At 37.4% G+C, this 27,562-nt stretch overlaps 1 protein-coding gene across 1 annotated transcript in view; it reads right to left on the bottom strand.

Annotated features, from left to right (window-relative positions):
• The window catches only part of b4galt2 (UDP-Gal:betaGlcNAc beta 1,4- galactosyltransferase, polypeptide 2), a 147,637-nt gene extending 120,755 nt beyond the window's left edge, over window positions 1-26,882 (bottom strand). Inside the window, exons 1-2 of the mRNA XM_077231373.1 lie at window positions 26,095-26,882; window positions 8,431-8,863 (exon numbers count right to left, since the gene is read on the bottom strand). Of these exons, the coding sequence (XP_077087488.1) occupies window positions 8,431-8,767 (337 nt within the window). The 5' untranslated portion in view covers window positions 8,768-8,863; window positions 26,095-26,882. The remainder of the gene's footprint in view (window positions 1-8,430; window positions 8,864-26,094) is intronic.
• Between the last annotated feature and the right edge of the window lie 680 nt (window positions 26,883-27,562).

Here is a 27,562-nt window from a genome sequence, read left to right on the forward strand (position 1 = left end):
TTAAATAGACTGGAGCTAAACCATTTAGAGCTTTATAAGTCAAAAGCAATATCTTGTATTTAATACGGAACTTTATAGGTAACCAATGAAGTGATGATAAAATCGGTGTTATATGATCATATTTTCTTGATCTAGTAAGAACTCTAGCGGCTGCATTTTGGACTAACTGTAGCTTGTTTATTGAAGATACAGGATAACCAGCTAATAAAGCATTACAGTAATCTAGTCTCGAGGTCATGAATGCATGAACTAACTTTTCTGCATCAGAGACTGATAGCATATTACGTAGCTTAGCAATGTTTCTAAGGTGGAAAAAGGCTGTTTTTGTAACATATGAAATATGCTTTTCAAAAGACAGGTTGCGGTCTAGTATAACACCCAGGTCTTTTACTGTAGCGGATAAAGTAACAGGGCATCCTACTATGTTAAAGTCGTGCTGTGAAGGGTTTTGTGGACGGTTTTTAGAACCGATAAGTATTACCTCTGTCTTGTCTGGATTTAATAAAAGAAAATTACGCGTCATCCAATCTTTTATATCATTAACACAATCTGTCAATTTGGATAATTTAGCGTATTCATCTGGCCGTGATGAAATATATATTTGAGTGTCATCAGCATAACAATGGAAACTAATTCCATGTTTCCATAGAATATTACCAAGTGGCAGCATATATATTGAGAATAATAAAGGGCCTAACACAGATCCCTGCGGCACTCCATAGTTTGCCGAAGTTATAATCGATTTTTCTCCATTTAAGTAGACGAAATGGTAGCGGTCAGATAAGTATGACCTGAACCAGCTTAATGCTTGTCCTTGAACACCAGTGTAATTTTGTAGTCGATCTAAGAGTATTGTGTGATCTATAGTATCGAACGCAGCACTAAGATCAAGTAAAACTAGTACTGAGATACAGCCTTGGTCCGAAGCTAAAAGTAAATCATTTGTGATTCTAACAAGGGCAGTTTCAGTGCTATGATGTGGCCTGAATCCAGACTGAAACTTTTCATAGATGTCGTTTTCTTGCAAGAAAGAGCCGAGTTGAGCAGCCACAACTTTTTCTAATATTTTTGACATAAATGGAAGATTCGAAATGGGTCTGTAATTTGCTAGGTTATTTGGATCTAATTGTGGTTTCTTAATAAGAGGTTTTATAACTGCCAGCTTGAACGTTCTTGGAACATGACCTAAAGATAAAGATGAGTTAATAATATTGAGAAGAGGCTCTTCCACTATAGGTAACACTTCTTTCAGTAGTTCAGTTGGTATAGGATCTAATAAACATGTTGTTGTTTTAGATGAAGTGATAAGTTTATTTAACTCTTTTTGTTCTATGGTTGTAAAGCATTGTAATTGTTCTCGCGGGGTGATAATTGCAGCTGAATTATAAGGCGCGAGCAGAGATCGAACGTTTACGATTTTGATTCTGATGCTTTCAATTTTCTCGGTGAAGAAGTTCATGAAATCATTACTACTAAACTGTAACGAGGTATTTTGTTCAGACGACGTCTGTTTATTTGTTAGTCTAGCCATGGTATTAAATAAAAACCTTGGATTATTTCGGTTGTTTTCTATTAATTTGCTGAGGTGCTCCGCCCTGGCCGTTTTAAGGGCCTTTTTATAACGTGACATACTGTCTTTCCACGCGATTCTAAAGACCTCTAAATTAGTTTTTTTTCCATTTACGCTCTAAATTACGGGTTTCTCTCTTTAAAACATACGTAGTATTATTGTACCATGGTGCTATACTTTTTTCTCTGACCTTTTTTAATCTAATGGGTGCAACAATATCCAATGTTCTAGAGAGAATGGAGCTCATAGTGCTAGTTAGTTCATCTAGTTCATCTGTTTGTTTGGGTTCAGGCAGCAGCTGGGACAGATCAGATAAGCTATTTGAGAAATGATCTATGGTAGATGGACGAATTGTTCTACCTGGTCGATAACGTGGCGCAGCATGACATATTATAGCAGTGCGTAATATGCAAGTTACCAAGTAGTGGTCAGTCACATCATCACTTTGCGGTACAATATCTATATCGGTTGGATCGGTTCCATATGATATAATTAAATCGAGTGTATGATTAAGACGATGAGTTGGTCCGGTGACGTTTTGCTTGACCCCGAAGGAGTTTAATAAATCTGTAAACAGAACACCACAATCGCTTAGACTCCATCCTGCTCCAGTGTATCAACAATGGCGGACTATGATGACAGCTCGCTCAGGGTGGGTCTGTGTTGAAACCATAGACTGTAAAAAAAATGGACAAAGCGTCTGTGATGTCACCCATAGACTTTCTGAATAACGGTTTTGAGGCCGTTTATGGGGGGTATGGGCGGCGCCATCTTTGAAAATCTTGGGAAATCATAACCCCGCCCACCTTCTGACCAATCCAAATATGGGTAAAAGGGCGGGCTTTGTGTGAGACTGAGCCGGCCGGTGGGCGCGCCTCTTCAGCCAAGCAGCGGCAGCCTCAGCTATCTGTAACGTTATAAGATCGACAGATTAGGCTACTTTTTACAGTCAATGGCTACTACATTCACTGCAAAGCTGCTGATGAGTACAACCCAAAATATATTAACACTTCAATGTGGGACATATCATTCTATTCTTATGTTACATTTATTCATTTGGCAGACGCATTTACAGTGTTTCAAACATCAGTTATAACCATAGGTAAATTACCTCGGACGCTAACTTATCTGAGGCGATTTAATGCTAACTGTTGCAGTGCCACTGCCCACAAACATTGATGCTAAATAGTGCCAACTACGTGAAATAGTAGTGGAATGTCACTTACCGGAAAAAATGGAGCGAAGTACTCCAACAGTGTCGGTTAGTGCAGTTTATAGCAGAGCAAGCCATTTTATGTACGATATTTCAATACAAATGTTCAGAAAGGATACAGAGGTGGTATGATGTGTTGTGTCAGATCATGGCCGAGACGTCAAATTTCAAGAATTCAACTCGGCGCAGCCCGTTATCAGCTGTCAATCAAGCTGTCAATCAGAGTTAACCACGCCCTTATTTGTCATACATTTTATATCTAAATACGATCACAGTTGTCAGGCACTCGGAACCTATTGAAAAATACAATAAAACCATTGAAACCATAGAAACGCTGCTGTCAATTAACAATCGTGGGAGGGGCATCCGTTTTATTGACGTCATAAAATCGAACGGAGGCAGGGGAAAACATATAAGGAGATTAAAACAAAAACACTGGATGGATTTTTATCATTATATGATGGTTGTGTATAGGCACTGCCAACACACATTTCTGTATAATCAACAAAGTGCATGTACCATTATATGACCCCTTTAAAGGTATCTGCAAAGGGACCATTTTATGGATTTATGTCTACATACACATCTTACACACATGACTAATTGTTGACTGAAATTGCCCTTACTGTAAAATTTATGTGCAGAAGCAGTGCAGCTTGAAACACCAAGAGAAAATACTGCTTGTCCCAGTGAAAGAAAATGGGCTGACTGTTCTTATTAAAAAAGAAAAGAAAAAGAAAACATGTCTCCTTAATACTATTCCCGAACTGCACAAAATAGTAGACTTTACTCTGTCTTGGTGCCAAACCCAGTTTGCTTTCTAAGCTCTTTTACAACATATAGATCTCTGGTCTTACAGTACTATTAACACATCGTGGCAGCCTGACAACCCAAGTACTGTAGCAAGCAACTGACTCAACCGAAAAAGAGAAACCATGCTTAAGGCATGTGCACAATATACTGTATCCATATTATACTGTCATGAATACTGGCAATTATCACATCCACACTACAAAATTCTCTGAAGTTTTAGCACTTTTTCAGCAGCAATATAAAATTCATCAAGAAAAGTGATGGTTTAAGTAAAGTTCAAACAAAACACCATCTAAAATGTCAATTAAAAAGCACCATCTTAAGCACCATGAAAAGTAGTTGGGAGTATGGAACAGCACGAGGGTGAGTAAATACTGACAGAATTATCATTTTGGAGTGAACAAGTGAATAATTGCCTTTTCTGATCTCTCCCATTTGTTTGTATCTCACCTCTCACAAAATCTTTTTGCTGAAGTGCTGGCAGTGCCCCTTCCTAAAGTGCTTTCTCTGGGATGAATTTTCCCCTCTTGCTTGATGGAAACTCAAGGGAGAGAAGGATGTCATTATTGGGCCCGAGAGAATGTCTTTCCCTCCTCATGGAGTCGGTTGTCAGCTTCCTGTGAGTCAGAGACATTTAGACCAGCTGGTTAGCTGGTCAATAGGCTGAGTTTCATTCGAGAACGGTCACAGACAGAAGCCGCAGGCTACAGCATCCCAACACATCAGCTCTATGAGACGCTTAAATGAGTTACTACTGAAGCTGAACTACTCATGAGTTACTACTGAAGCTGAACTATTCACTTTGGCAGGGGCACTTGTCGTATTTAAGACAGGATTTTGATGAATGAATCAATGGCCAGAGAGCACTAGTCAAAAATGCTTCTATTTTGGATTTTTCTAATTTAATAAAATAATTTGTTGATAATGTCATCCAGTATTCCTGAGAATTATCCTAACATCATATTGTGCTTAATTGTTACAAATTTGCTCACATTTAATTTCGTGATGCCACAATATTACAATTTTGGCTGATATATATATATATATATATATATGGGGCTGTTGAATGCTTGATTCTGATTGGTTGACAAATGTTCTAAGGTATACAATTATTTTCAGGGAAACGCACGGCTAAAGTAGTTGCAGGCAGGACTTTATTACACATCTACATCATTTCGCCAAACGATTTCAATTATTTCAAAGGTCCTTACAGTTTACAACAGCAAAAGAACCAAACCCCAAAAAAACACTGACTAAGTAAATAAAAATAATAGGCAAATTTAAACGACAAATTATTTTCATGTCTTTTGCACAAAAATATGTTTATGTACGGACAGCACATACTCTTTCTACCGCTCTCTCTCCACTCAAGCGCACACACATACAGTACGGACACACACTCCTGGCACAGAAATGTGTTGTCAGTGCTGCTCTAGCAATTTTATCAGTAAAATAGTTGAACAACTTAAAAGCTACATGACATTTCTCACTAGTGAGGTAATAACGGTGCTGTTCTTGGAGCAGATAAACTTACAGTTTCGCTATTAGCAGAGATGCTGCTGCCAAACACTGTTGAGAGACAGACTCAGGTAATTCACATACGCTTAATCTCTCTCTCTCTCTCATAACTGCATTAATATCTGCATTAGTCTGCTTTCAATGGCTCAAGCCTTTGTTACTAGCTCTTAAATAACGTTTTGGAATTAGTAACAGAGGCTTGGGATTAGAAGCAAAAGAAATTAGTCCTACACACAAGAGCATTTTAAGGGTAAAAAACCTGACAAATGTCTTGAAATACATAATCTGAACAATGTTTTGAGGTGTGGCAACTGTAGTATAAGCGGAATAATTGACTCCGGGTCACTGAATCATTGAAAAATAATGAAATGAATTGGGGAAAAAAAATCTGCTTTGCGTCTCGGCCACATTACCACCTCGGGTGTGCATTCTTTTTCGAATAATTCATCGGCCCGTTGTCAATTATTCCTTACGTATACAGTGCTGGGTAGATTTCTTACAAATTGTAGTCCATTACTGAATACAAATTACATGACAAAAACTGTAGTAATCTATTACATTACACATTTTAGGTAATATAATCGGATTACTTTTTGATTACTGTTGACCTTACTTTTAGCCTTAACTTGTTTATCACATAGATTTGAAAAGGATATTCTTGTACTATATATAAAAATACAAAGAAAAAATTCTGAATTCCAGATTTTCTGTGTTCACATTTGAACCCCACTGTATGTAAGTGGTCAGTCATCAATATTGTAAAAAATCTTAAGCTCTGATATAAAAACTTTCTGTTTGTGACACCAGGTTGTTGGCTATTTCTAATGCATTAAATCCTTGTGAGTGATTATAACACGGAAGGCCTCCTGCCGCTTGTGTGGTGGCTAACAGTGTGACACAGCTTCCCTCCAGGAAGAAGGTACCAGTGAGTCATCATCATCCACAAGCCACACCTGCCAGATGGGAAGCAATCTACCAAAGACACTGGGTTTTCCCCACAGGCCACTGCTGCAATAAAATACATGTTCTACACCAAGTGGGACCGGCATGGAAATCTTGCTGGAAACGTCTGCTTCTTACACGCCTCAATTACATCAGTCTCTCTAAACCAACATCAACAGGTCAGTTCTTGTAAATTGAGTGATGGAAAGGGTGCGCATAATGCAATCAATGATCATTCGCGAAATCTCTTTGGGCTAATTACGGCTCAATGGCATCTCAATCAAGACGATTTTTCTAAATGTTTACAGTTTTCTAATCGCCAAAGTGCAAGTGTTTACTGCAAACGCACTTGTTTTGGCTTGACAGCAAACATCAAATACGCATTACAGTGGCATTTTGAAGACTAAGCAGCACTGCCAATGACAAACTGAAATGTGGCTTTGAACACAAGAGGCTGGGATGGTATCATAAACAGCCTGTTCCACACTTTAACTGCTGGAAACACTGCATTTCTTTGAAAACAGTGGTCGACACAGGGTTCTTTGTACTTTCTGCAGCTAGAAGACAGGAAGGGGTACGCAAAAAAGCTGGGAAAGTGGGAATACAGTAGAGCGTTTTCATTTGAACACTTCCTGTCAAAGTTCCAGCGAATGACAGATTCCACTCTGCCTTACAGATGAGGCAACATCGGATTTCATGAAGATCACCTAAAGACATCTATCAAATTCTCTCAGCATTTTGGGCCATGAGTGTGAATGTGACAAGTTTTGAGATGGCCATCTTGGGTTTCTGCCATTACTCAAGAGGGTAGAAATAGCAAAGTATGAAAATGGAGGAAGAGAGAGACCCCTGAGCAGGCTGGACAGCAAACGATTCATATGACACAGCTCAACTCCCTCCAGAGCTCTGCTTTAAACTCATTAGAAGGATATGGGTGGCAAAGACCCGCTGCTTGCAGGCATATCAAATAGCTGCTGCACATTCATTATAAAGCTTTGCCCTATTATGAGCTAGAAAATGCAGTGCAATGACATTGTAATTAATTCGATTTTTTTTTTTCTTTATGCAGATGGATTATACTACTCTGGAAGAGGTATTTCGCCTTATAATGTACAGAGATTTGACTTCCTGTTGCACAATAATTACTTCACCTAGGAAGACATCCCATAAAGCAGTTCTGTCTTTTCTCCCCTTATATTTTATTCTAGGGTCAACAGGAGCTGACTGACATAGTAGTAGAATATAGTAAATTGATACAGTCCTGTTAGTTTACAGCTAATTTTCTCTAAACACGTCACGCACTGCGTAAGACACCGGTAATAAAGCGGTTCGGCAGATGAAATATAAGTGCGCTGAAGAGCATGCTGATGTTAAATCCATTTTAACTCTCCAGTCAGCTCGGAAAACAGAGCGAGACGACGGCTTTTACAGTAATTGGAGTCTGCAGAGAATCCATTATGGCTCTGAGATGGGGAACAGTGACTGGAGTCCTGCACACATGTCCCTTATATCGCACCAGTCATCATCTGCTTTCAACTATTCAAGCCACTAATTGAGAGTTTTGAGGCTTGAGCGCCTTCCATGCATTACTGTCTCTCGTATTATTCATATTATTCTTTTCTCTCGCACAACTGACTGTTTGATTGCTATAGTTATGTAAGGGATTTTGTTCTTACTTTTACGAAGTTGCAACATAGAGGCCTGATTTAGTTCCTTGCCAAGAGCGTCCTGTCACAGAAGACAAGGTGTCGCCTGGCCAACAATTATAACCCACCTCAGCATCCACCTCAGTGTGTAGTTGCAGTTTTCCACCAAAATAAAAGCTCAAGGGTTTAACTATTGAAAGAGAAGAAATTTTAAGAAATTAAAATTAGGAAGAATTACTAATTACTAAGTATTTATTTTTTATTGTACAGCGTACAGTGTATTACAATGATAATATATTTCTGTCTTTGACTTAATAATAATAATCTTAATAATAATAATAATCATTATAAATATTAATTATTGTGATTACTATTATTATTTTATTATTATTTATATTTTTCTTCTTCTTATTATTATTAATTAATAATCAGAAAGCAAAGTTTCGATTGATAAGATAAAATTTTGACTATGGTCAAAAGTAAATGAACTTTCTGTTTCAATTTTATGCCCTTAATGTTGTGGCAAGTTTTCCCTGTGGTAGTGAAAATGGTATTGAATATTGAAAAAGACAAGGCAAATTTTCAGTTGTAGTGTGTAGTTGACCAAAAGTTTAATAATAGCTCCAGTTCTATGCTATGACACAATTTTGATTGCATTTTGATTTAGCGTACAGCCCTAGAGTTCATACTTTTCTATATGTGCCAAGTAAGTACCTATAAGAACTTACCCAGACCAGGAGGTACCTCTGGACATGGTGGTAATGGTTTAGGGGTTGGTGGAGTGTGGTTTGCCTCTGGCTTGGTGCTGGGCAGAAGATGGTCAGCTGTGGCCAGGTAACTTGCAAAGGTAGTGTTGGGCCTTCCACTGGAGAAGTTGTAGTAGTAGTGGTGGGGTCCTCGTGAGCTGTTCACTCCGCGGCCATTGTTGAAGCGGCTGAAAATGTCGAAGCGCTGGCTGTATACATCGAAGTAGAGGATCATCATGATGAGGAAGTGCACCAGGCAGAGCAACAGCACAGCCTTGCAGATCCGCTCCAGGGTCCGGCCCAACATCAGCCGGCTCATGGTCAAAGCCACACGGCACGCTCCGCTACACGCATCCGGTCAACGTCACCTCTCTGCGCCGCTGAACCCTCCTGGATTTCAATTTACAAAAATGGCCTACAAAACAAAAGAGAGGGGAGTTACATCACACTCCTGTGCATTTATGATTTAACTGTTGGGTGAGAACAAACTTCGATCTCCATCAGCCTAAATCCAAATGCAGAAATAGCTTCAAACTGAAGCATCATGTAGCTGATCATTATTGTTATATTAAGATAATCTCTATTGCAGCAGAAAATTTAGTTTAATCAAACATGAATTATGCTAATACTATGTCAGAGTAGCTTCCCTATAGCTGTGCCAATGCTGTTGTAGTAGATGTGCTAATAATTTGTGCAAGCTTTGTTGTAATTTTAACAACAAATTGTCAGTTATTGTTTTGGAAATTTTAACCACTCTATGTTGCCATATGCCTAGTTTGGTGACAGAGTAATTTATCAAAAAGTTTGACAAAAGGAAGTGTTTCTCCCTTTTAAAATCAATTGATTTTGCTATCTTAACCATGCATGACTATATAGTTAGTTATATTTTATTAAAAGCTTTTTCCTTTTTTGTCCACAGGTGGGAACAGACCCACAAATGGTGAAACACTGATTTTCATTTTTCATCCAATAAGAAGACATGCGCATAAACTACGATGGAACCGAATAAATCCCTTGATGTGCAACAACAAACTCACGTGACTTTGCCTCAACAGATGATGTGATTCGATAACTCGACTAACCAGTGAACCAATCAAATCACACAGCATCTCAAATGTTGGTTTGGTCATTCTGAAATGCCTGAGCCATAGTTTGTCATTTATCGTGTTTTGTCTACGCGTTCTGAGGTGCAAGTCATTTATGATGAAGGGAAAAACATCCAGAAATGGCTTTCCCGATTACAGAAACTTCAATTTTTGTTAAAAATATTTTGTGCCAGTTTCCCAGCAAGTGACGATTTTGTTCTCTTGAACAAATGGGCTGGAAACGCTGCTTTATTCATAAAAAAATATGTTATGCGATAATCCAATTGTTCACATAAGCTAAATTCTCAACTTTGGATGGAAACATAGCTATTGATCCATGGCAATTATTATTCATATGCAGTTAAAACAGAATACTATACCCAGCCACTGAATTACCTTAAACATAAAATACCTTACTCACAGCATTATTTTTTAGTATAATATTGATAAAGAAAGTCCAAAGTCACTTTCAAACCCCATTAACCATGTGAAGCAAAAATAAATGTAAGAAAAATCTATTCAATACGATGTAATTTGCACAGCAACAGTGAAACTGCACCTTTCTTCAGGTTTAATTGGGATAAAATAGAAATCACTTCTTGGCTATCCAAATCTTGCTGTGAGCAATTACAATGTTGACGGGTTTATTCCAATCAAATCTAAGAGTAAGAAGCCAAATGCAAGAAAATTTACGCAGCAACACTCTACAGCCTGAAGTCAAGACCTGCGGCTAATTTCTCCCTCTCACTCTCTCCTGGCGTGATCGCTGGATGAAACCGGATGGGAAAGCCTCTTGATTTCACACATGGCCAGCTGTTGAAAGCTCCCCCGCGGCAGTTCGGATGGGGGGGGGGGGGGGGAATGGGGGCTCACATCAGCAGCTTGCAAGTGCGAACTCACAGGCTGGCCATGTAGGGGAGGAAGTAAAGGATATACTGATCTCTCAACACATCCCAAGACTGGCCCCGTAACTACACCTCACCTGCACCAACACCCCGTGTAGCATGTGTGACTCCTCTGCAATAACCATCATCAGCACTAGGGAGAAAAAACACTGTTTGACACAATTCACACGGCTCAGCCTGGTTTGAGCTCCTTTAGGGAATCGCTCAACACTCACCAACCCCCCTAATGAATCACACCGGCGCCAGTCACAGGCACAGGAACAAGCCAAAAATACAGTTACAGAGAGGACGGTGATGCTGTCCTGACAAAGCTTTAATTCCCGCTCTAACTGAATTTTTTAAGATATATATATATATATATATATATATATATATATATATATATATTATGCTGTATATAATTTTAAATATAATTAAATATATAAAATGTATCAGTCAGAGCAGGAATCAAGTATATATTTGCGTGTCACATATGCCCGTGGAGCGAAAAATGTCTATCCATCTTGATGGATGACACAGAGGAACGTAAACAGTTGAAATATGACCTAAGTGTGACTAAGAGTGCAAGTCTAAGACATGCATGACCATTAAAGGGAGGTGTGTAGTATAAATACATTCCTGGACATACATTAGTTAAAAGATTTGGGGTCAGTCATATTTTTAAAATATTTTTGACAGCATTTTGTAACAAAAATACATTAAGAACACTAATATTGTGAAATATTATTGCGATTTAAAATAACTTTTTGCTACTTTAATATATTTTAAAATGTAATTTATTCTTGTGATCAAAGCTGAATTTCCAGCAGTCATTGCTCCAGTCTTCAGTGTCACATTACTCAAGAAAGATTTTTTATGATTATTTAATAATGTTGAAAACAGTTGTGCTGCTAAATATTTTGTGGAAACTGTGATAACTTTTTTCAGGATTACATTAATTTTAAATATACTTTTTTGTAACATTGTAATCATCATAACATTTTGATCAATTTGCTATATATATATATATATATATATATATAGCACTTACACTTAAAAGGACACACCCAGCTCACAATTTTTGTCTTCATCTCCCGTTACCTTATGGGACAATGAAATGTCCAGTGGTTACACATTTTAGCCCCTGCAGATGCAGTATATAATTCAGTCATCATTCGCCTACTATAACAACAGATCTGGAATCAGACACAGACTCACTCACGGTTCCCTCTAATTATCGCATTTCTTGTGATCATTCAGGTTAACGGCTAAGGAAAGCCAACGGAGGCTGCAGATTCTGCAGTGTGCATCTTTCTCTGGAGCTGTAGCTGTGGGTGGATGTTTCAGCACAGTAGTGGTCCTTAATATAGGACATCAATATAACACTAACCCAATAAGGCTGAGGTCACTCTAAGTTGCTACTCCATTGATATATGGTCTTCTCTCAAAATCACATTTACAAACTCTTTTTGCTGTCATCAGTTCCTCCTCAAACTGTACTCTCTACTAACTATAATGGGAGGCATACTTGCAACTTTGTCTTAAAGAATATACTGGTATATGCTGAAGTCCCAAAACCAAAGCTACTGAAATATTCATCACATCTCCAATGGCCTTGTAGAAGCAGAAGGCAAAATTCTGAGCAAAAATATTTCTTCCCAAATTCTTATTACCACACATCATTCCTTTAGCTTCACTTCTTACCCACCAGAGAGTAAAAAGTACTTTCTAGCGAAATTTCAACAGTCATTTTGGGGTCGGGGGGTGGGGGGTAGCAAAACAGAATCAATGGCAATACAGAATGACAATAAAATTAATTAGTAAGAAAATATCAACAAGCTACTCTTTTCGAATGCCATCTAATCAATTATTCAATAAATGGAACACTTCCAGATGCTCTAGAATAAATTCCACAGGATTGTGCTCATTAATTTAGTATAACTGTAATATTACTCTCAAAGAGGGACTTACACCTCTTTTGAAAATGCCAATGTTAATGAGGTTAAATTTTGAACAATCCAGAAGTTAGCTATTTGGTCTCAATAAAGTCAGGATCAATAATAAGCCAAGACCCTGAATCAAATATTGTCCCACATTAGACTAACTTAATAAACTAAAAAAAGAAAGAAAAGAAAAAAGATTGACACTAGCACAAACTCAAGCAACGCAGGCTGACCCATAACAGAATTAGCCAGAAATAGAGGCTAATGAATATTTTATATCCCACCTATGTCATAAACTAATGGGTGAAAAAAGCAAGGTTTTTACATTGACACAAGGGAATCCATTAAATAAACTGGCAACAAAATGTGTACAGCATCTATATACTTAATTTTTTATAACCAACAGACCACACTGTGGCATTGTATTATTCATGTTGGCCTTCAACCCAACATCCACTAAACAATTACAAATAAATGCCTGTATAAAATCTATTTTTAAATTGCATTTTCTTTGTTATTTAGCCAGCTTATTGAGATTTAGTATAATGATCTAGACTTAAATAAGAGTCAAAATGTATTAAGCAGCCTATTTGTATAATTGTTTTATACAAAATATAGTCACAATTAGAATGTTATGAACAAATGGGCACAAATACAATACCATCATGGTTTCAACAAATCTATTAAGCAGCACAACTGTTTTCAACATTGATAATAATAAGAAACGTTCCTTGAGCACCAAATTAGCATATTAGAATGATTTCTGAAGGATCATGTGACAATGAAGACTCGAGTAATGATGCTGAAAATTCAACTTTACCATCACAGAAATAAATCACATTTGAATATAATATATAATAAATTATATAAATTATAATAGAAAAGTGACCCCAAACTTGAATGGTAAAGTAATTTTACACAGTAGTCTAGTTTTATAAGACACAGTTCTATGGGAACCAAAGGACAACTTGTAGGCCTCAAATTGAACACTGAATAGTTAGTCAAGGATGTTATTCATGACATGATGAAGAAAAATAACTGTGTGGGAATTGTACTATGTCCTTCCCGAAGACAAGGAAACAGCTAGAATGGAAAAAGAAACAGGTGAAGCACAGCATGAGTGACTCAATAAAGAAACATCTGGCAGAGTGGGAGAGTTGTGTAGTGCTTCAGAAGCCACATCTGTATCCGGACATGACAGATTCAGCCATCTTCCACTGCCTAAAGCAGTTTCCAACAAACTATTAATCACTTTCTTGTGCTCTCTTTTGCACACTTTAGTAACTTCTATATGGGACTGTGACATTAAAATGGACAGAACGCAGAGTTCTGGGAGATTTAGGTGGGCAGCCTCACCAGTTTATCCATAATTCACAATGACGTTAATGGCTACGCTTCACAAAAGACTCATCAGTCATCTATTTACAAACTGCCTAGCTAGATGGAGGCATAAATGTGAGATTTAATGGCTCAGGAACCACAGATCCTGGTTCTGGTCAGACGACAGATTATATTGAGAGCTATAATTGATAAACACTAATGTGCCATAATGCATTTGGGTGATTCTTCAATTAGGAACCTTTTTGAAATCTTGACAAATGAAACTTCACACTACTGTTTCATCTATGTTAAAACATTTATCATGCCTTGGAATAAAAAAAAAACATATTGCCATTGATACCTAATTTGTGATGGTAATTACTTTTTTTGTAAAAAAACAACAACTTGCTAACACAAGAAGTTAGCTAGAAGTCAGTTCAGTTTGAATCTACAAAAAAATAAATAAAAAAAATCTGAATTATAAGTCTTAAAATAATAGATAACAACCATTAAAAATACTCTGAAATCATGTGGAAAAACTTCATTAGCAGAATTCTGATCCACATGTTGTCGCTTCTAATATCCATCATAACCAAATATATTTTCTTGTTAAAACATAATAATTTTCTGAAATGCTTGGTGTGATGGTAATGACAACAGCATTGGAGACAGTGTTTGTTATATTTAAATGTACCCATAAATGGTAATTTAAAAGAAATGCTTTTATTTTCTGAGGGAAAAGTACAAACTAGTCTCCCAGTTTTAATGTTTTTTTTTTTTAAATAAATAACCTATGGAAGAAAAGTTAAAAAGTATGGTAAGGGGAAAAGCCCACAAATATCTGACAAATTTAACGTACTGCTTGCAGATAATTTTAACACTAACAATTTAGAAAAATGTAATTAAAGAGAAAAAAACAAAAAAATAATGTTGGCCAGATTATTTTTTCTTTCTTTCTTTCTTTCTTTAAAAAAAAAAATCCATTTAGGAGAAAGAAAAGTTCCCCTAATTTAAGTCTAACCTATTTGTAAGCAAAAACTGTCAAACGACATGTTCTTTCCTATCTTTTTTTAGCATTTACAACAACGGAAAAAAACTTCATACACTCGGCCCGACCCAACAAGCTGTGCCTTTCTTAACTGGAAGCATTTTCCAATTTGGTCGTCCTCCAAGATCAAAAAGCCCTATAGCCACCCTCATGCTCTCATTCAAAATACAGTAGATGAAAACACAATTCACCTCAGAGCTCCTCACATCCTCATGATGGAAAAACTCATGCTTTCTTATCAGGCTCATTTTCAAACAACATGCTAAGACCTGACATGAGGGGTTTCAACTCATCCAGGGAAATTAATTGGGCCTAGAGAAACCAATCAGGTCCTGACTTTGATGTTTAATAGCAAGAGCATGTTTAATAGGGTGGCAGCACCAAGTGAACCACTCTACAGACAGGCATCTTCAGCATACAGTACATGTGTGAGGAACTGCGGCTGTCTGTCAGCAGCGCTATGATCAGCACTAATCATCTGCTGAGTTATAAAAGGCAAATCGACTGAGAAAGGTTTTCTCCAATGCTTCACTTTCAGGAAAACTACCCCAAATTATAAAACCAAATAAAAAATGTACAGGTCCAGAGGTACTCAAGCAAATTATATTCGAAACATCGAGGACTACAATCATGCATGTTTAGGCTTTTACAAATCAGAAATCATCTTCCATGAAGAGGACTGCCATCACATAAAATTATATATATTGAAGATGCCAACATGAGAACTGGGGCTTAACTTTAAATTAAGTTCAATTACTTGATATTAATTAATTGATTTAGACTTGAGCAGATGATTCAAGACAGGTAATTTCTTTGAAATTTCAGCTCCAAACACATTGACTTAATAACAGAAAATATGTATGTGAAAAATGTTTTTACTAAAAACATCTAATTTCCTACTGTGTAGAAAATTCCCAACAAGCAAAATGAAACCAGCCACATTCAAAACAGTATATACTGGAACATTTAATGTAATTGCTTATTAGCTGCAATTTTTACAAATTATTTGTCATGGACACCGTAAGTGTCTGAATATTTACACAATACATATTTGTATGGAATGGCAATCAATCACTCGTGAAACAATTTACAATAAGGTCTCATTTGTTAACATTAGTTAATGCATTAACTAACATGAACCAATGAACAAAATATTTTAGAGCATTTATTAATCTTTGTTAATGTTAGTTAATAGAAATGTTAATGTTCATAGTGCATTAACTAATGTAAACAGATGCTACTTTTGAGGTTACAAATACAGTAAATGCGGAGATTAACATGAACTAATATTAATAAATAGTGTAGAGGTATTGCTCATTGTTAATTCATGTTAACTAATGTAGTTAACTAATATTAACAAATAAAAGCTTATTGTAAAGTGTTACCATATCTCAACATTGCCATGCATGCTTTTATTACTCTCTGAGGCCAATATCAAGCCAAGCAATATCTCACACCAAAGAAGTGTGAAACTTATCACACATGATATGAAGGCATGTATGAACTAGTGAGGTGTGGCTATAACTAATCTTTCTGCTGAAAATCACTAATGCTCTGTTTCAAAACCTATTGAGTTGCCTACAGAGGGAACATTGTAGACGTGTTACCGACCAAAAAGCCTGAAAAGTATTGACAGAATCGAGATAATTTGACAAAGATCCTTTTTTAAATAAATAAACAAATAATCCATTGATATAAAATTGTTTTGCCTGCATTATGAACATTTTTGTAATACCACAAAATACCATTCAAATCAAACAGATTTTAATTAAAATCATAATCATTTTTCAAATTGCATTACAGTATTGCCCTAAGTGCTCCAACATTTCTATTAAGAATTTTGAAATTAACATCAAAACATGTTTCTCCCCTCTTTTTTGTTGAAATTGGTTCATTAAAAGCATTGTTGCTCTATGAAAGTGGACATGCTACAAGCATGTTAGCTGATTTCAATTAGACAACAGACTTCTCTAACAGCGTGCAACTTAATATAGTGTGACATATTTGGAGTAATGTGATACAGTATTTTGCATGTCATGCCATAAACAAATGACAAAAAACAATTAGTCAAACTTAGGGTTGGACAATAATTCAATATCAATATATATCGCGATATTTTTTTTTTCGATAACGGTGATATGATTTTTAAACACATTTTCGATATTTCAATATACATAGCAGCATTTGTCACTGACTGACGTTAGGCGCGCAGCCGTCAGAAAGAGCAGAACACAATTGGCTACTTTCCTGATGACGTACACCACAGACACGCAGCCACTGCTCAGAACAGCGGATCTCCAACGCGGCAAGTTTCAGCCACAGAATGAGCGCCCCTGACCGCAATGCAATTTGCAAATGTGACTGAACGAGCTTCCACAAGTAAGGAGAAAGCATACGAAATAGTTGATAAGAGAGGAAAGACTAATTCAGTGGTATAAATTCAGTGGTGTTTCAGCGTGCTGCAAAATGTGCCGGAGTGTGACTGCCGAGTCCGACTAGCAGCGGGAACACATCAAACGAGGATCAGAAGATAGACTGTGCCGATGCGCGCGTCCGCGGCCAGGAACGTCGCGTCCACACTCTAAAAATAGCTCACCGAAAGTTCTAATGAGCAGGTATCGCTCCCTGTGAATGTCCTGACGCGCGCACACACACGACGCACAGAATCCAGTTCTCTTTCTTTAGCGCTTGAATAATAACACACACATTTATGCCAAAATGTCCGTTTTGTCAATTGTATCCTCACAAGAACAGTCTAAATGAGTTAAATAAAATCTTAAATGAAAGTTAAGAGTAGCCTAAATGAGAAAATTAAATGCGTAAGATCCTCTCATCAGCGACAGATCTTAAAGGGACAGCAGCCAATTCTGTCTGTCAGTTAAGTTAACCAAAGAACAAAGGGGAACAGAGCAAATTACTCACTGATCTTGTCTAAAGAACGTGTGTAGCTTTAATAATGATTAATCTATATTTAATTTATAATTTATGCAGTTCAGACAATTTGATAACCTTATTCAATTTCTGTATATTTCAGTTTTATTTACACACAAAACATTAATGGTGAACATTTTTGACTTTATAAAATGATTATCTGAAGTCTTGAAAAAAGTAAGACATATTTTTGTTATACATAGTTTAGTAGCCTACTTTTATTTTTGGCAGAATTTATCATTATAATCAACTTAATTATTTCCTGGATTTTGTAACACCATAGTCCCTAAATTTATGTAAATGAAGGAAATGGGATTTAAATCGGAAAAAAATCCCCCATTTTGTTTACCAAATGTTATGGCAAATGTAAATTTAAAAACAGAAATGCATTGCCATTTTACATATTACATTGTCATTTTTCATATTACATTTCAAACGGAATATTGCTACCCATATGCTTTCATAGTCTTGTAGCAGGTATTGAGAAGAGAATATTATTGTTATGATGGGTTATTTCATTGCTTCATGTAGTTTGTTATGGTGCAGTAGCGAAAGACTCCAGCAGATTTCATAGACTTGGCAAATTCATTGTTCAGAAGATTTTAGGAACAGACATCTGTTATGGCCGTTCTTGGCAGTTTTTCTGAGGCTTTTATATTGTTCATATCGATATCGGAATTATATCGTATCGACCGAAATTAAGAAATATATCGTGATATAAAATTTGGCCATATCGTCCAGCCCTAGTCACACTGTAGTTTTATTTTCACGGTGGGTTGCAGGAAGGCAGACGGAGATGAGGATATATTTCCAAAATGAGGAGCAGAGGAGCAGGCGAGGGCTGGCAGCAGGTGTGGGTGAAGGGCTGGAGAAGGCAGGCAGAATATCAGGAGAAGAAGGGCTTGGTTGAGAGGTGATAGGTTCAGAGGGAAGGATGAAGATCCATGGTGGAGCCGATGGAGGGAGGAGCAATGGAGGATGAAGGGCAGGAGGTTTTAGGGGAATGACGGACAGAGGCGGAACCACTGAGGGAGGATGACAGGGAGAAGATGGAGGTATCCCGGATCATGGTGGAGTAGAGGGTTCAGAGGGACACGGGGAAGCCACTGGCTTGGGCGACTGTGGTGTAGATGGGGACACAGAAGGGTGCAGTGGAGACAGAGGGACGGAGGACCAAGGAAGAGCCGAAGCGAGTGAGGAGTCCAATGGAGCGGGGGGGGGGGGGGGGGGTGAAGGTGATGGTAGGTCGACGAGCGACCAAGGCGGTCGAGGGATCCTGGTGGAACTGGTGAACTGATGAGCCACAGCGGAGATGAAGGAGGTAGGAGCCAAGGTTGAGCCAGTGGACTGATGGGCCGATGTGGAATCCTGGAGTTGGATCCCAGGGATCCACTGTCCAAGATGGTGCTGAGGACATGAAGCCCCTCAGCGAGCCCACCATTCCACTGGCGTGTAGAGGGCGAGTGATGGGGCTGAAAGGAGGCAGAGGAGATGAGGATGAGGGTTGGATGATGAGAGGCGGTGGGAGAGGGAGGTTGGGTGGGAACTCAGGAACAGGCTCAGGCACCATCTCAGCCTCAGGTTCTGGAACAGATACATGCTTGGGGACAGACTCAGGTCTGGGAACAGGAACAGTTCTTTGGGCTGGAACAGGTCTAGGTACATGAACAGTTCTTGGGGCAGGAACAGGTCTAGGAACAGGAACAGGTCTTGGGACAGGAACAGGCTCCGACATGGCGGCGGCCATCCAGGCTGAGGGCTCAGGCGGTGTGGCGGCGTCGGCCATCATGGCTGAGGACTCAGGCGGCGAGGTGGCGGCCATCCTTGCCGAAGACACAGGCACGGCTGATCTGGCGTGAACAGTCTCTGGCTCAGCAGGCTTGATGTGAACAGTCTCTGGCACGACAGGCATGATGTGAACAGTCTCTGGCTCAGCAGGACTGACGTGAAGCTCAGGCTCGGCGGTCATGATGTGAAGAAGCTCTGGAAGGGTGGTCTCGGCGGGATCGAGACTCTGGAAGGGTGGTCTCGGTGGGATGAGACTCTGGAAGGGTGGTCTCAGCGGGACGAGACTCAGGAGGGACGAGACTCTGGAAGGGTGGTCTCGGCGGGACAAGACTCCGTAGGGACGAGACTCTGGAAGGGTGGTCTCGGAGGAACGAGATTCTGGAAGGGTGGTCTCGGCGGGACGAGACTCTGGAAGGGTGGTCTAGGCGGGACGAGAATCCGGAGGGAAGAGACTCTGGAAGGGTGGTCTTGGAGGGACAAGACTCTGGAAGGGTGGTCTCGGAGGGACGAGACGGGTGATCTCGGCGGCTGCTGGTGATGGTGCTTGTCTGTAAAGCACTTTGGTCAACTTGTGTTCTTTTTAAAGGTGCTTTAGAAATAAAATGATTGATTGATTGGTGCGTGGGAAACTGTTGGCAGTCTTAGTGAGTTTGATTCATACATTCAAAGTTTGAAATGTTAATATTCAAATTTATTTATTAGGATAAACCCCTTGAGATGCACCATCTCGTTTTCGAGGGGGTCCTAGAATTAATTAATTATGATGCCGTGAACAGTTAAGCACTGCTCCAGTTCATTTTACAGTTTCCTCTGCATAATGTTGATTATTAGAGACAAGAAAATTGATTATTTGTTATATCCGAATTACGTTTTAGTCATTTTGAACAGTATACGGGAGTTTAATTCGTTGATTGATCAATCGTTAATCTGGTTAATGGTTTAATGCTCTGAGCACTGCTGTAGTTTATATCACAACACTCTCCAACAGCAGAATGCTACTTTTAAGTCTAATTCGTGAAATTAGAATGCTATCTTAGTTTTATATATCAGTGATTGCATTTCCTAAAGATATGGCCAGACGTGCAGTCTAGGAACACCCACAAGTGACTTCACAGTACAGAGACTAGTGACTTGCAGCAACAAAGTCACTGGCGGTGTGCGTGCGGCTGGAGTTTATGTTTAGGGTTTAGCTAAAAAGAGAATAAAAAAAAAATCAAATAAATAATTATCTTCTTTCTTACACTTTCACAAACCAGTGACAAAAAGAGAAGGGGATTGCATCCACTCAATTACCAGCCCTGCCACATGGATGTGAAGTAGAGGGGTCAGTGGCATGACATGTCATACCCGTGCAGGACCAAATAGTTGATAAACACTCATGGCAGTAGGTGAAGAGAGTCGAGCTGAGAGTCACTGGCCTCTGGCAACCATTGCATTACTATAAAATACCAGCCTCCCTATGGAGATGACATTATTCACCTCACGCTGGCACACATCCCTAAACCTGTGATCTAGCGCTCTGCAAACAACATACTCTGCATGCCACTTCATAAAACACTCACACTTCTATTAATGTAAAGAGCTTTTTATCCTCTTAAAATCTGGACGGATGTTAAAAACAGAGGTGGTCACTTTTTATAACACCTACTTTGACTCTTAATAAAAACTTAACGAATCAGACAAAGATATTGATATTCCGTACAGGAATATATGGATCTGGGCAATAAAGACCTCCGTTAATCAAGGTTACTGGGATGTTTCCACTCCTATAAGTTACTTGAAAACAGCAGCTTATTGACAAGTAAAATGTGTAATAGCCTAAATTGTTCTCCATCCTGCCAATATTTTGAGATTCATTTAAGATTATGTATTTTTTATGTAAAAATGTTTTTCTTCTATCTTAAGTATAACACTGTGAAAATGGTTCACACGAATAGAGTCCAAACGAAACGCTGCTTGCTTCATATAAATAGTCTCATTATAATAATTGGGGGGGGAAACAAGGTCTTTCACAATACATCATTCACGGACAACTAAAACACAGAGAAAAACTAAACTAAATTACTGCTTTAGTGAAGAACCCTAAATCAATTAGGAAAAGAAAAACATAATTTTAAGTTGTTTTGGATAAGCTTCAAGCAGCTTTATATATTAGCTATACACCAGTTAGAGCTGTCAAGCTCAAATTAGGTTACAAAGTCAGACTCAGCAAAACATCCCAGAGGAAAACCCCACCCACTAATCGCTAAAGATTAAAATAAGCTTAATTAGATGCTTCATATTGAGAGGTAGAAGGCTAAGGCCCACATATTGAAAATATATGCCTAAAATTCCTTGACCTAAGATGATTTTCCCACATTAAAAGTGTGCTTTTCTGCCTGCAGGCTTCCATCTTCCTCTGGCTGTAAATCTGTGGCCAGCACCTGTTCAGTGGGATGCGAACGTGACATCAATTTCAGATTCAAAATGTACTCTGCTTGAAGACCCACTCAGCTACTATTTCAATCTTACCACTAGTATAGCCTATACTTTTCAAAACACATTCAACTCACTACTTTGATGTAAACATCCCTTTCAAAATCCTGTGCTGTGTTGTGTTACCTTCTCTACAATAGCTTGAATAAGCGAACAGAAAAATGCGAGGTCTGAAAATATGGAGGTGTAAAAAGGAAAGAAGAATCAAGATATGATTTTAAAATGTCAGTTGTAGGCTACTGTACATAAAACAAAGTAATATGTAATCTTTGCAGATAAACCAAATTAAAGGAATATTCCATGCTCAATGCAAGTTCAACTGACAAAACTTATAGCATAATGTTGATTACCACAAAATTTTATTTCAACTTATATCTGGGTTACAGCAAAGACTTATATGTCTTAAAGGGATAGTTCACCCAAAAATGAAAATTAGCCCATGATTTACTCACTTATTCCCTGTGCCAATAATATAGCCACAAGAAGTAGCTTAAGTTTTTAGTGTAAAAAAAGAGGCTTACTAATCTTTTTAGGGATAAAGATCTATTCAATTTAACATCTTTATTGCTTCGACAACACAATGCCTAAAACCCTAAAATAACCAGAAAAACTTTACAGCTCAGATACTAAACAAGCTTTTATAAAATTGTAAGCTTTACATCCGTTTTTTTTGTTTGTTTGTATTATTTATATACTATTTTAGTATTTATTCATATTTTGAATTATCTTTTAGTTTTTTTTGTTTGTAATTTTGGTAACACTTAAGGCAAGTAAGGTCTTATTTGTTAACATTAGTTAATGTATTAACTAAAATGAACTAACAATGAGAAATATATTTGTTACTATATTTATTCATCTTTATTAATGTTAGTTAATAAAAGTGCAGTTGTTCATTGTTTGATCATGTTAGTTTACAGTACATTAACAAATACAACTTTTGATTAAAATAATGTATTAATAAATGTTGAAATGAACATCAACTAAGATTAATAAATGCTGTAGAATGCTGTTCATTCTTAGTTCATATTAACTAAAGTTGTTAACTAATGTTAACTGATGAAACTTTTTTGTAAAGTGTAACCCGTAAATGTAACATGCTTTTACTTAGCAAGTACTTATTTTAATTTGCATCTAATATTTATATTTACTTATTTATTTCAGCTTTATTTTGACTAACGGAAAAAAAATTATTTAGTTAACAATATGAATACTGCTTAATATTTCTTATTAAATTCTCCAAAATTTGTATCCTCGAGAAATCTAGAGATGAGTCAGAATGATTATGGCACAAACACATGCAGTCGTTTGAGCTTAACTTATACTGAACCCAGACTATTCCTTTAAGGCTAACTCAAGCAAGACAACATTTACTGAACCCGGACTATTCCTTTAAGGCTAACTCAAGCAAGACAACATTTCAGCAGCCTTATTTGAACAAAAAGGAGTCCTTTTTCTCTTTCAGAGTTTGAAATGTATCTAATTCTGAACATCACAAAGGTAAGCCATTGCAGAGAAATTCCCTGAGAAAAATGTGAACCCGAACGGCTAATTACACATTGTCTCAATACACAGTTCATACCACAGCATACAAACAAGCTGAAGAAAGGCTTTGGTGGCTGCGCTCCAGCTCTGTTAGCGTGTGAGCTCCACAGACCGCGGCCCCAGCTTTTGCCTGCCTCAAGTCCAGCTGCTCACTCTACTCGAGCCAAGAGACAAATTAAACCGCCGCAGCTGAAGCCTTCGTTTGGACGGACCTCCAAGTTGGCATCTGGATAGACTTAGACATGATTATCTCCATTCACCTAAATACCCTTGCAACTCCCCAAGAAATAAACAACAACCAACAAACACATTCTGTACTCCAAGGCACAACCAGGCTTGTCTGATATCATAAATAATTTGTTATTTTCACGCTCATGAGTTCAGAAAAATGAACTTTAAACTGTTGCTGAGGAAGAGACAAAAGCCAGTGTACAATACAAAGCTGTCCACTTCATGCCACCTTTGTGTTACGGGTCTTGCTGTTCCCATGACAACAAATCCAACACCCAACGGTTGTCTAATAGACATGCCTCGTGTATCTGTTCAGAAAAGCACAATACACATTTATCCCTAATTTCCCATCAAAACCATTCCCATCATATAAGGAAAGGAACTCATGGGCCGCAGCAGACTTGAAAGGTCATTTATCTCTGGTGGATGCAGGCAGATTAGCCAAACAGAGCAGCTCCTGTTTAAAACAAACTGTAAAATGGACCAATGGACAATCTGCCCTTGGGCCTCTCGGATATAGTGCTGTAGAAAGAGCTTAAAAAGCAGACTGTGTGGATGAATGAGAGGAACAGATACAGACATTGAGAGAAAGTCACGAAGAACCGACGAGAACTAATGGACCATATATCAGACAACAGAAGTGACTGACTGTAAATGAGTACAGCTAAAACTCAAATTGACACCCTATTTAACTTTCCATCCTGTCGGTGTAGAGAAATCAGGTACACAATCACACCACTGTTAAAACAGGATAAAACAACAGGAGTAGCCTATCAGAATAATCAGAATTAAGTGTCCATGCCAGTCTAATATGTTACTCTGTGTAGAGTAGAAACAAAAATCTGAATTATATTTTAATTTACATTAAATATTTATTTATTTAGTTATATATATATATATATATAATCGCGATTAATCGCATCTTAAATAAAAGTTTTTGTTTATATAATATGTCTGTGTACACACCCATTTATGTATGCATACATATATATATATATATATATTTATATATATGTGTATATGTATATTTATACACACACACACACACACACATTTAAATTATATGAACAAAAACTTTTATGTTAGATTCAAATACTCATGATTAATCGATTTGAAAGCACTAATATAAGCCAGACAAGATATTCAGAGCAGGATTTAAATAAGGACTAGATAATGTTTTATACACAAGGATGTGAGCAAAAACTTTTAGTGCGAAAAAACTTCAGTCCTCACTGACTAGTATGTGCTATTGTTACGGATTGACTGACATCAGGATAGGAGATATTCAACAGAAAATAGTCTTGATAAAAAGGAAAAAAAGGTTAAAGAAAGAGAAACAGATCGTTTGCAAGTGAAACAAACAGTCCTAAAACCCCTTAACTTAATACTACACAACAAAACATCAAAACAAAACTGTCTCAATGCCGTACTGCATGAGCTGACATTGAGCAAACGTGATGTTTTTAAGAATGGAACTGTTTAAGACTGTATCACAGTTTGTGAAATTAACAAGATATACTGCAATCACCAATTAAATAAAAAGGGAAGACAGCAGCATGTTAATTGGACCACATAAACAGCGGTTGCCCTGAGACTTAAGTGCCATGATGTGCTCTCATTAATAATTAACTAATCAAAAGGTTAATAGGAAAATGTTTAATATAAGCCATACTTTTGTAAAGATTCTGGAAAGCTAACTACACAATAATCTGAAACACTTTCTGTCAAGTCTGTAAACATCATGCATTATGATAAAAATGTGATCCGTTATTGTTCATAAAAGATGGTTTCCAATTATTATAGATATTAAAATGTACCTATATTCATTCTTAAGAATGAGTATAGACATGAAATGTGGCTTTAACCATATTTTAAATCACTCTTTGAAGGTATAACCATGTATATGTAAGTCTTATAATTGTGTTTGCTATTAATGAGAATCTACAGTGATTTAAAGATGCATTGTAAGGCATTACGAATGCATTACAAATATCATTATAATGCATTAAACGTCCAGTCTTCATACCAGATCTTTGGCCACAAAGCCACACATGTCCTGCCAGCTTCCTATCCTGAGATACTGGGCAAGATGCTGTCCATGGATGCTGTGGGTACCATTACACAGCATCATCCCTCTGCTTATACTCGACTCTGCTGCTGAGAGGAGCTGAAATGTGCATTTCGATGAAAAATACTATTTTGTGGTAGAGTGATCTGGCCAAGATTTAAAATTGTATAGGTTGCATCTCTATGTTGAATATATGTACCCCTTGATCAAGATGGCAGGCAATAAAGATAGCATGTGATGGGAAAACAAAGAATATCGTTCAAAGGAAGTCGTGCAGAGATTAAAATGTTTCATATTTGCAAAACAGAAACAGAAACATGCAATTTCTTACCTTGTTCCTTTGCAAGCCAGGGGACTCCTCTAAAAGGGATTCATCTTTGTTGTATTCACTTCAGCTGACTGTCTATTTAGGAAGAACTGTCAGTTTCAGCCATAAATGTGTCATCTGTGTGAAATACAGTTAGTTTGATCATAATATCCACATAAAAAGGAGGGAATTACTTGCCGGATACCGTTATTTCTTTCTGCAGATAACGCCGATTAATTCATTTTTCGGAAAGAAATGCACACTGATGAAAGGATTATGCCATATTGCAGGATTATTATATTTCTCCATGTTGTTCAGAACCCTTAACAACAGCGTAACTTACACTCCAGTGATGAGACTCAATATTTTGCCCTGTATTTTCATTTGCCCGTTTTGTGTTTTTGCGAGGAGAGATGATGGGTGTACGAATAAAGGAATAGGGAGGCAGGTTTTCTTTAGTACGGAGACTCGGAAGGCTCAATCGGAGGTCTGCTAATTCACCGCAAGAGGGCGCAGTTAATATCTCTTCGATGGGTGTCTGTCGAGCCATACCTGTACTTTTTTTGTTTTGGAATTCTTTTTCTTTTTTTGTGCCTGGGTTGAAACACACATGTACTATTTCGTTTTTATTTGGAAGCATCTTTGTCCGTATAGCAGCTCTTTTTCCAATTTTAAGCAGTTTCACACGAGCATGATTGACAGCGAGAGAATCAAACATCCATCTTGGTCCATTCTTTAGCCAAACGTGTTCATTGCAGTTCAGTCAAGAATGAAATGTGTCTCTCTTACTACAATCACGGTTGACAGGTGAAGCTCACTCTTCTTTTATGTTTCTTAAAAGGGCTGCCCTATATTTATATAGCAATAAGCAGCAACTGTGACAAACGATGAACCTGCTAAACAAACGAAAGCCATGAAACGGTGTTGCGTCCTTTGGCGCCATCTGTTGGATATTTAAAGCAGTCACCTGATCGCTAATGCTTGTACAATGTTGCATTTAATAAATCATGCATAGCCAAATAATGTTTAGTTGTATACATTGTCAATTTCCAAAGCATGATATTTTGATATTGTATTTTTAATTTGTATTTATATTTCTCAATCGGGATAATTTTGCTTTGATTTAGGTGTCTGATACAGAATTGTCAGATTTTCACAAAAAAAAATTTGAAAAAGAAAACCATATCAAAATATCAAACCATTACTAATAAATTCTGTAAAATGACAACATATACACATACATACATAATCACAATAATCACACATGCATAATTCTATAGGCAAGATTACTTTATGCAAGATACAACATCATGTATGTCAGTATGGTTTTGTGTTGGTTTGTTTGTTTGTGCAACAGCTATAGCTAAACTATATAAATATTTTAGTTTGGAGCACAGAATTCACAAAATATGTTTTATAAAATATGTAGGATTTTGATTCAATATTAATATAAAATAACTGGTAATGTAATAATAATATAAAATATTTGATA

Source organism: Siphateles boraxobius, unplaced genomic scaffold (assembly GCF_051911475.1).
Source record: "Siphateles boraxobius isolate OS27281-9 unplaced genomic scaffold, OSU_SipBor_1 1, whole genome shotgun sequence".
Taxonomy (NCBI): domain Eukaryota; kingdom Metazoa; phylum Chordata; class Actinopteri; order Cypriniformes; family Leuciscidae; genus Siphateles; species Siphateles boraxobius.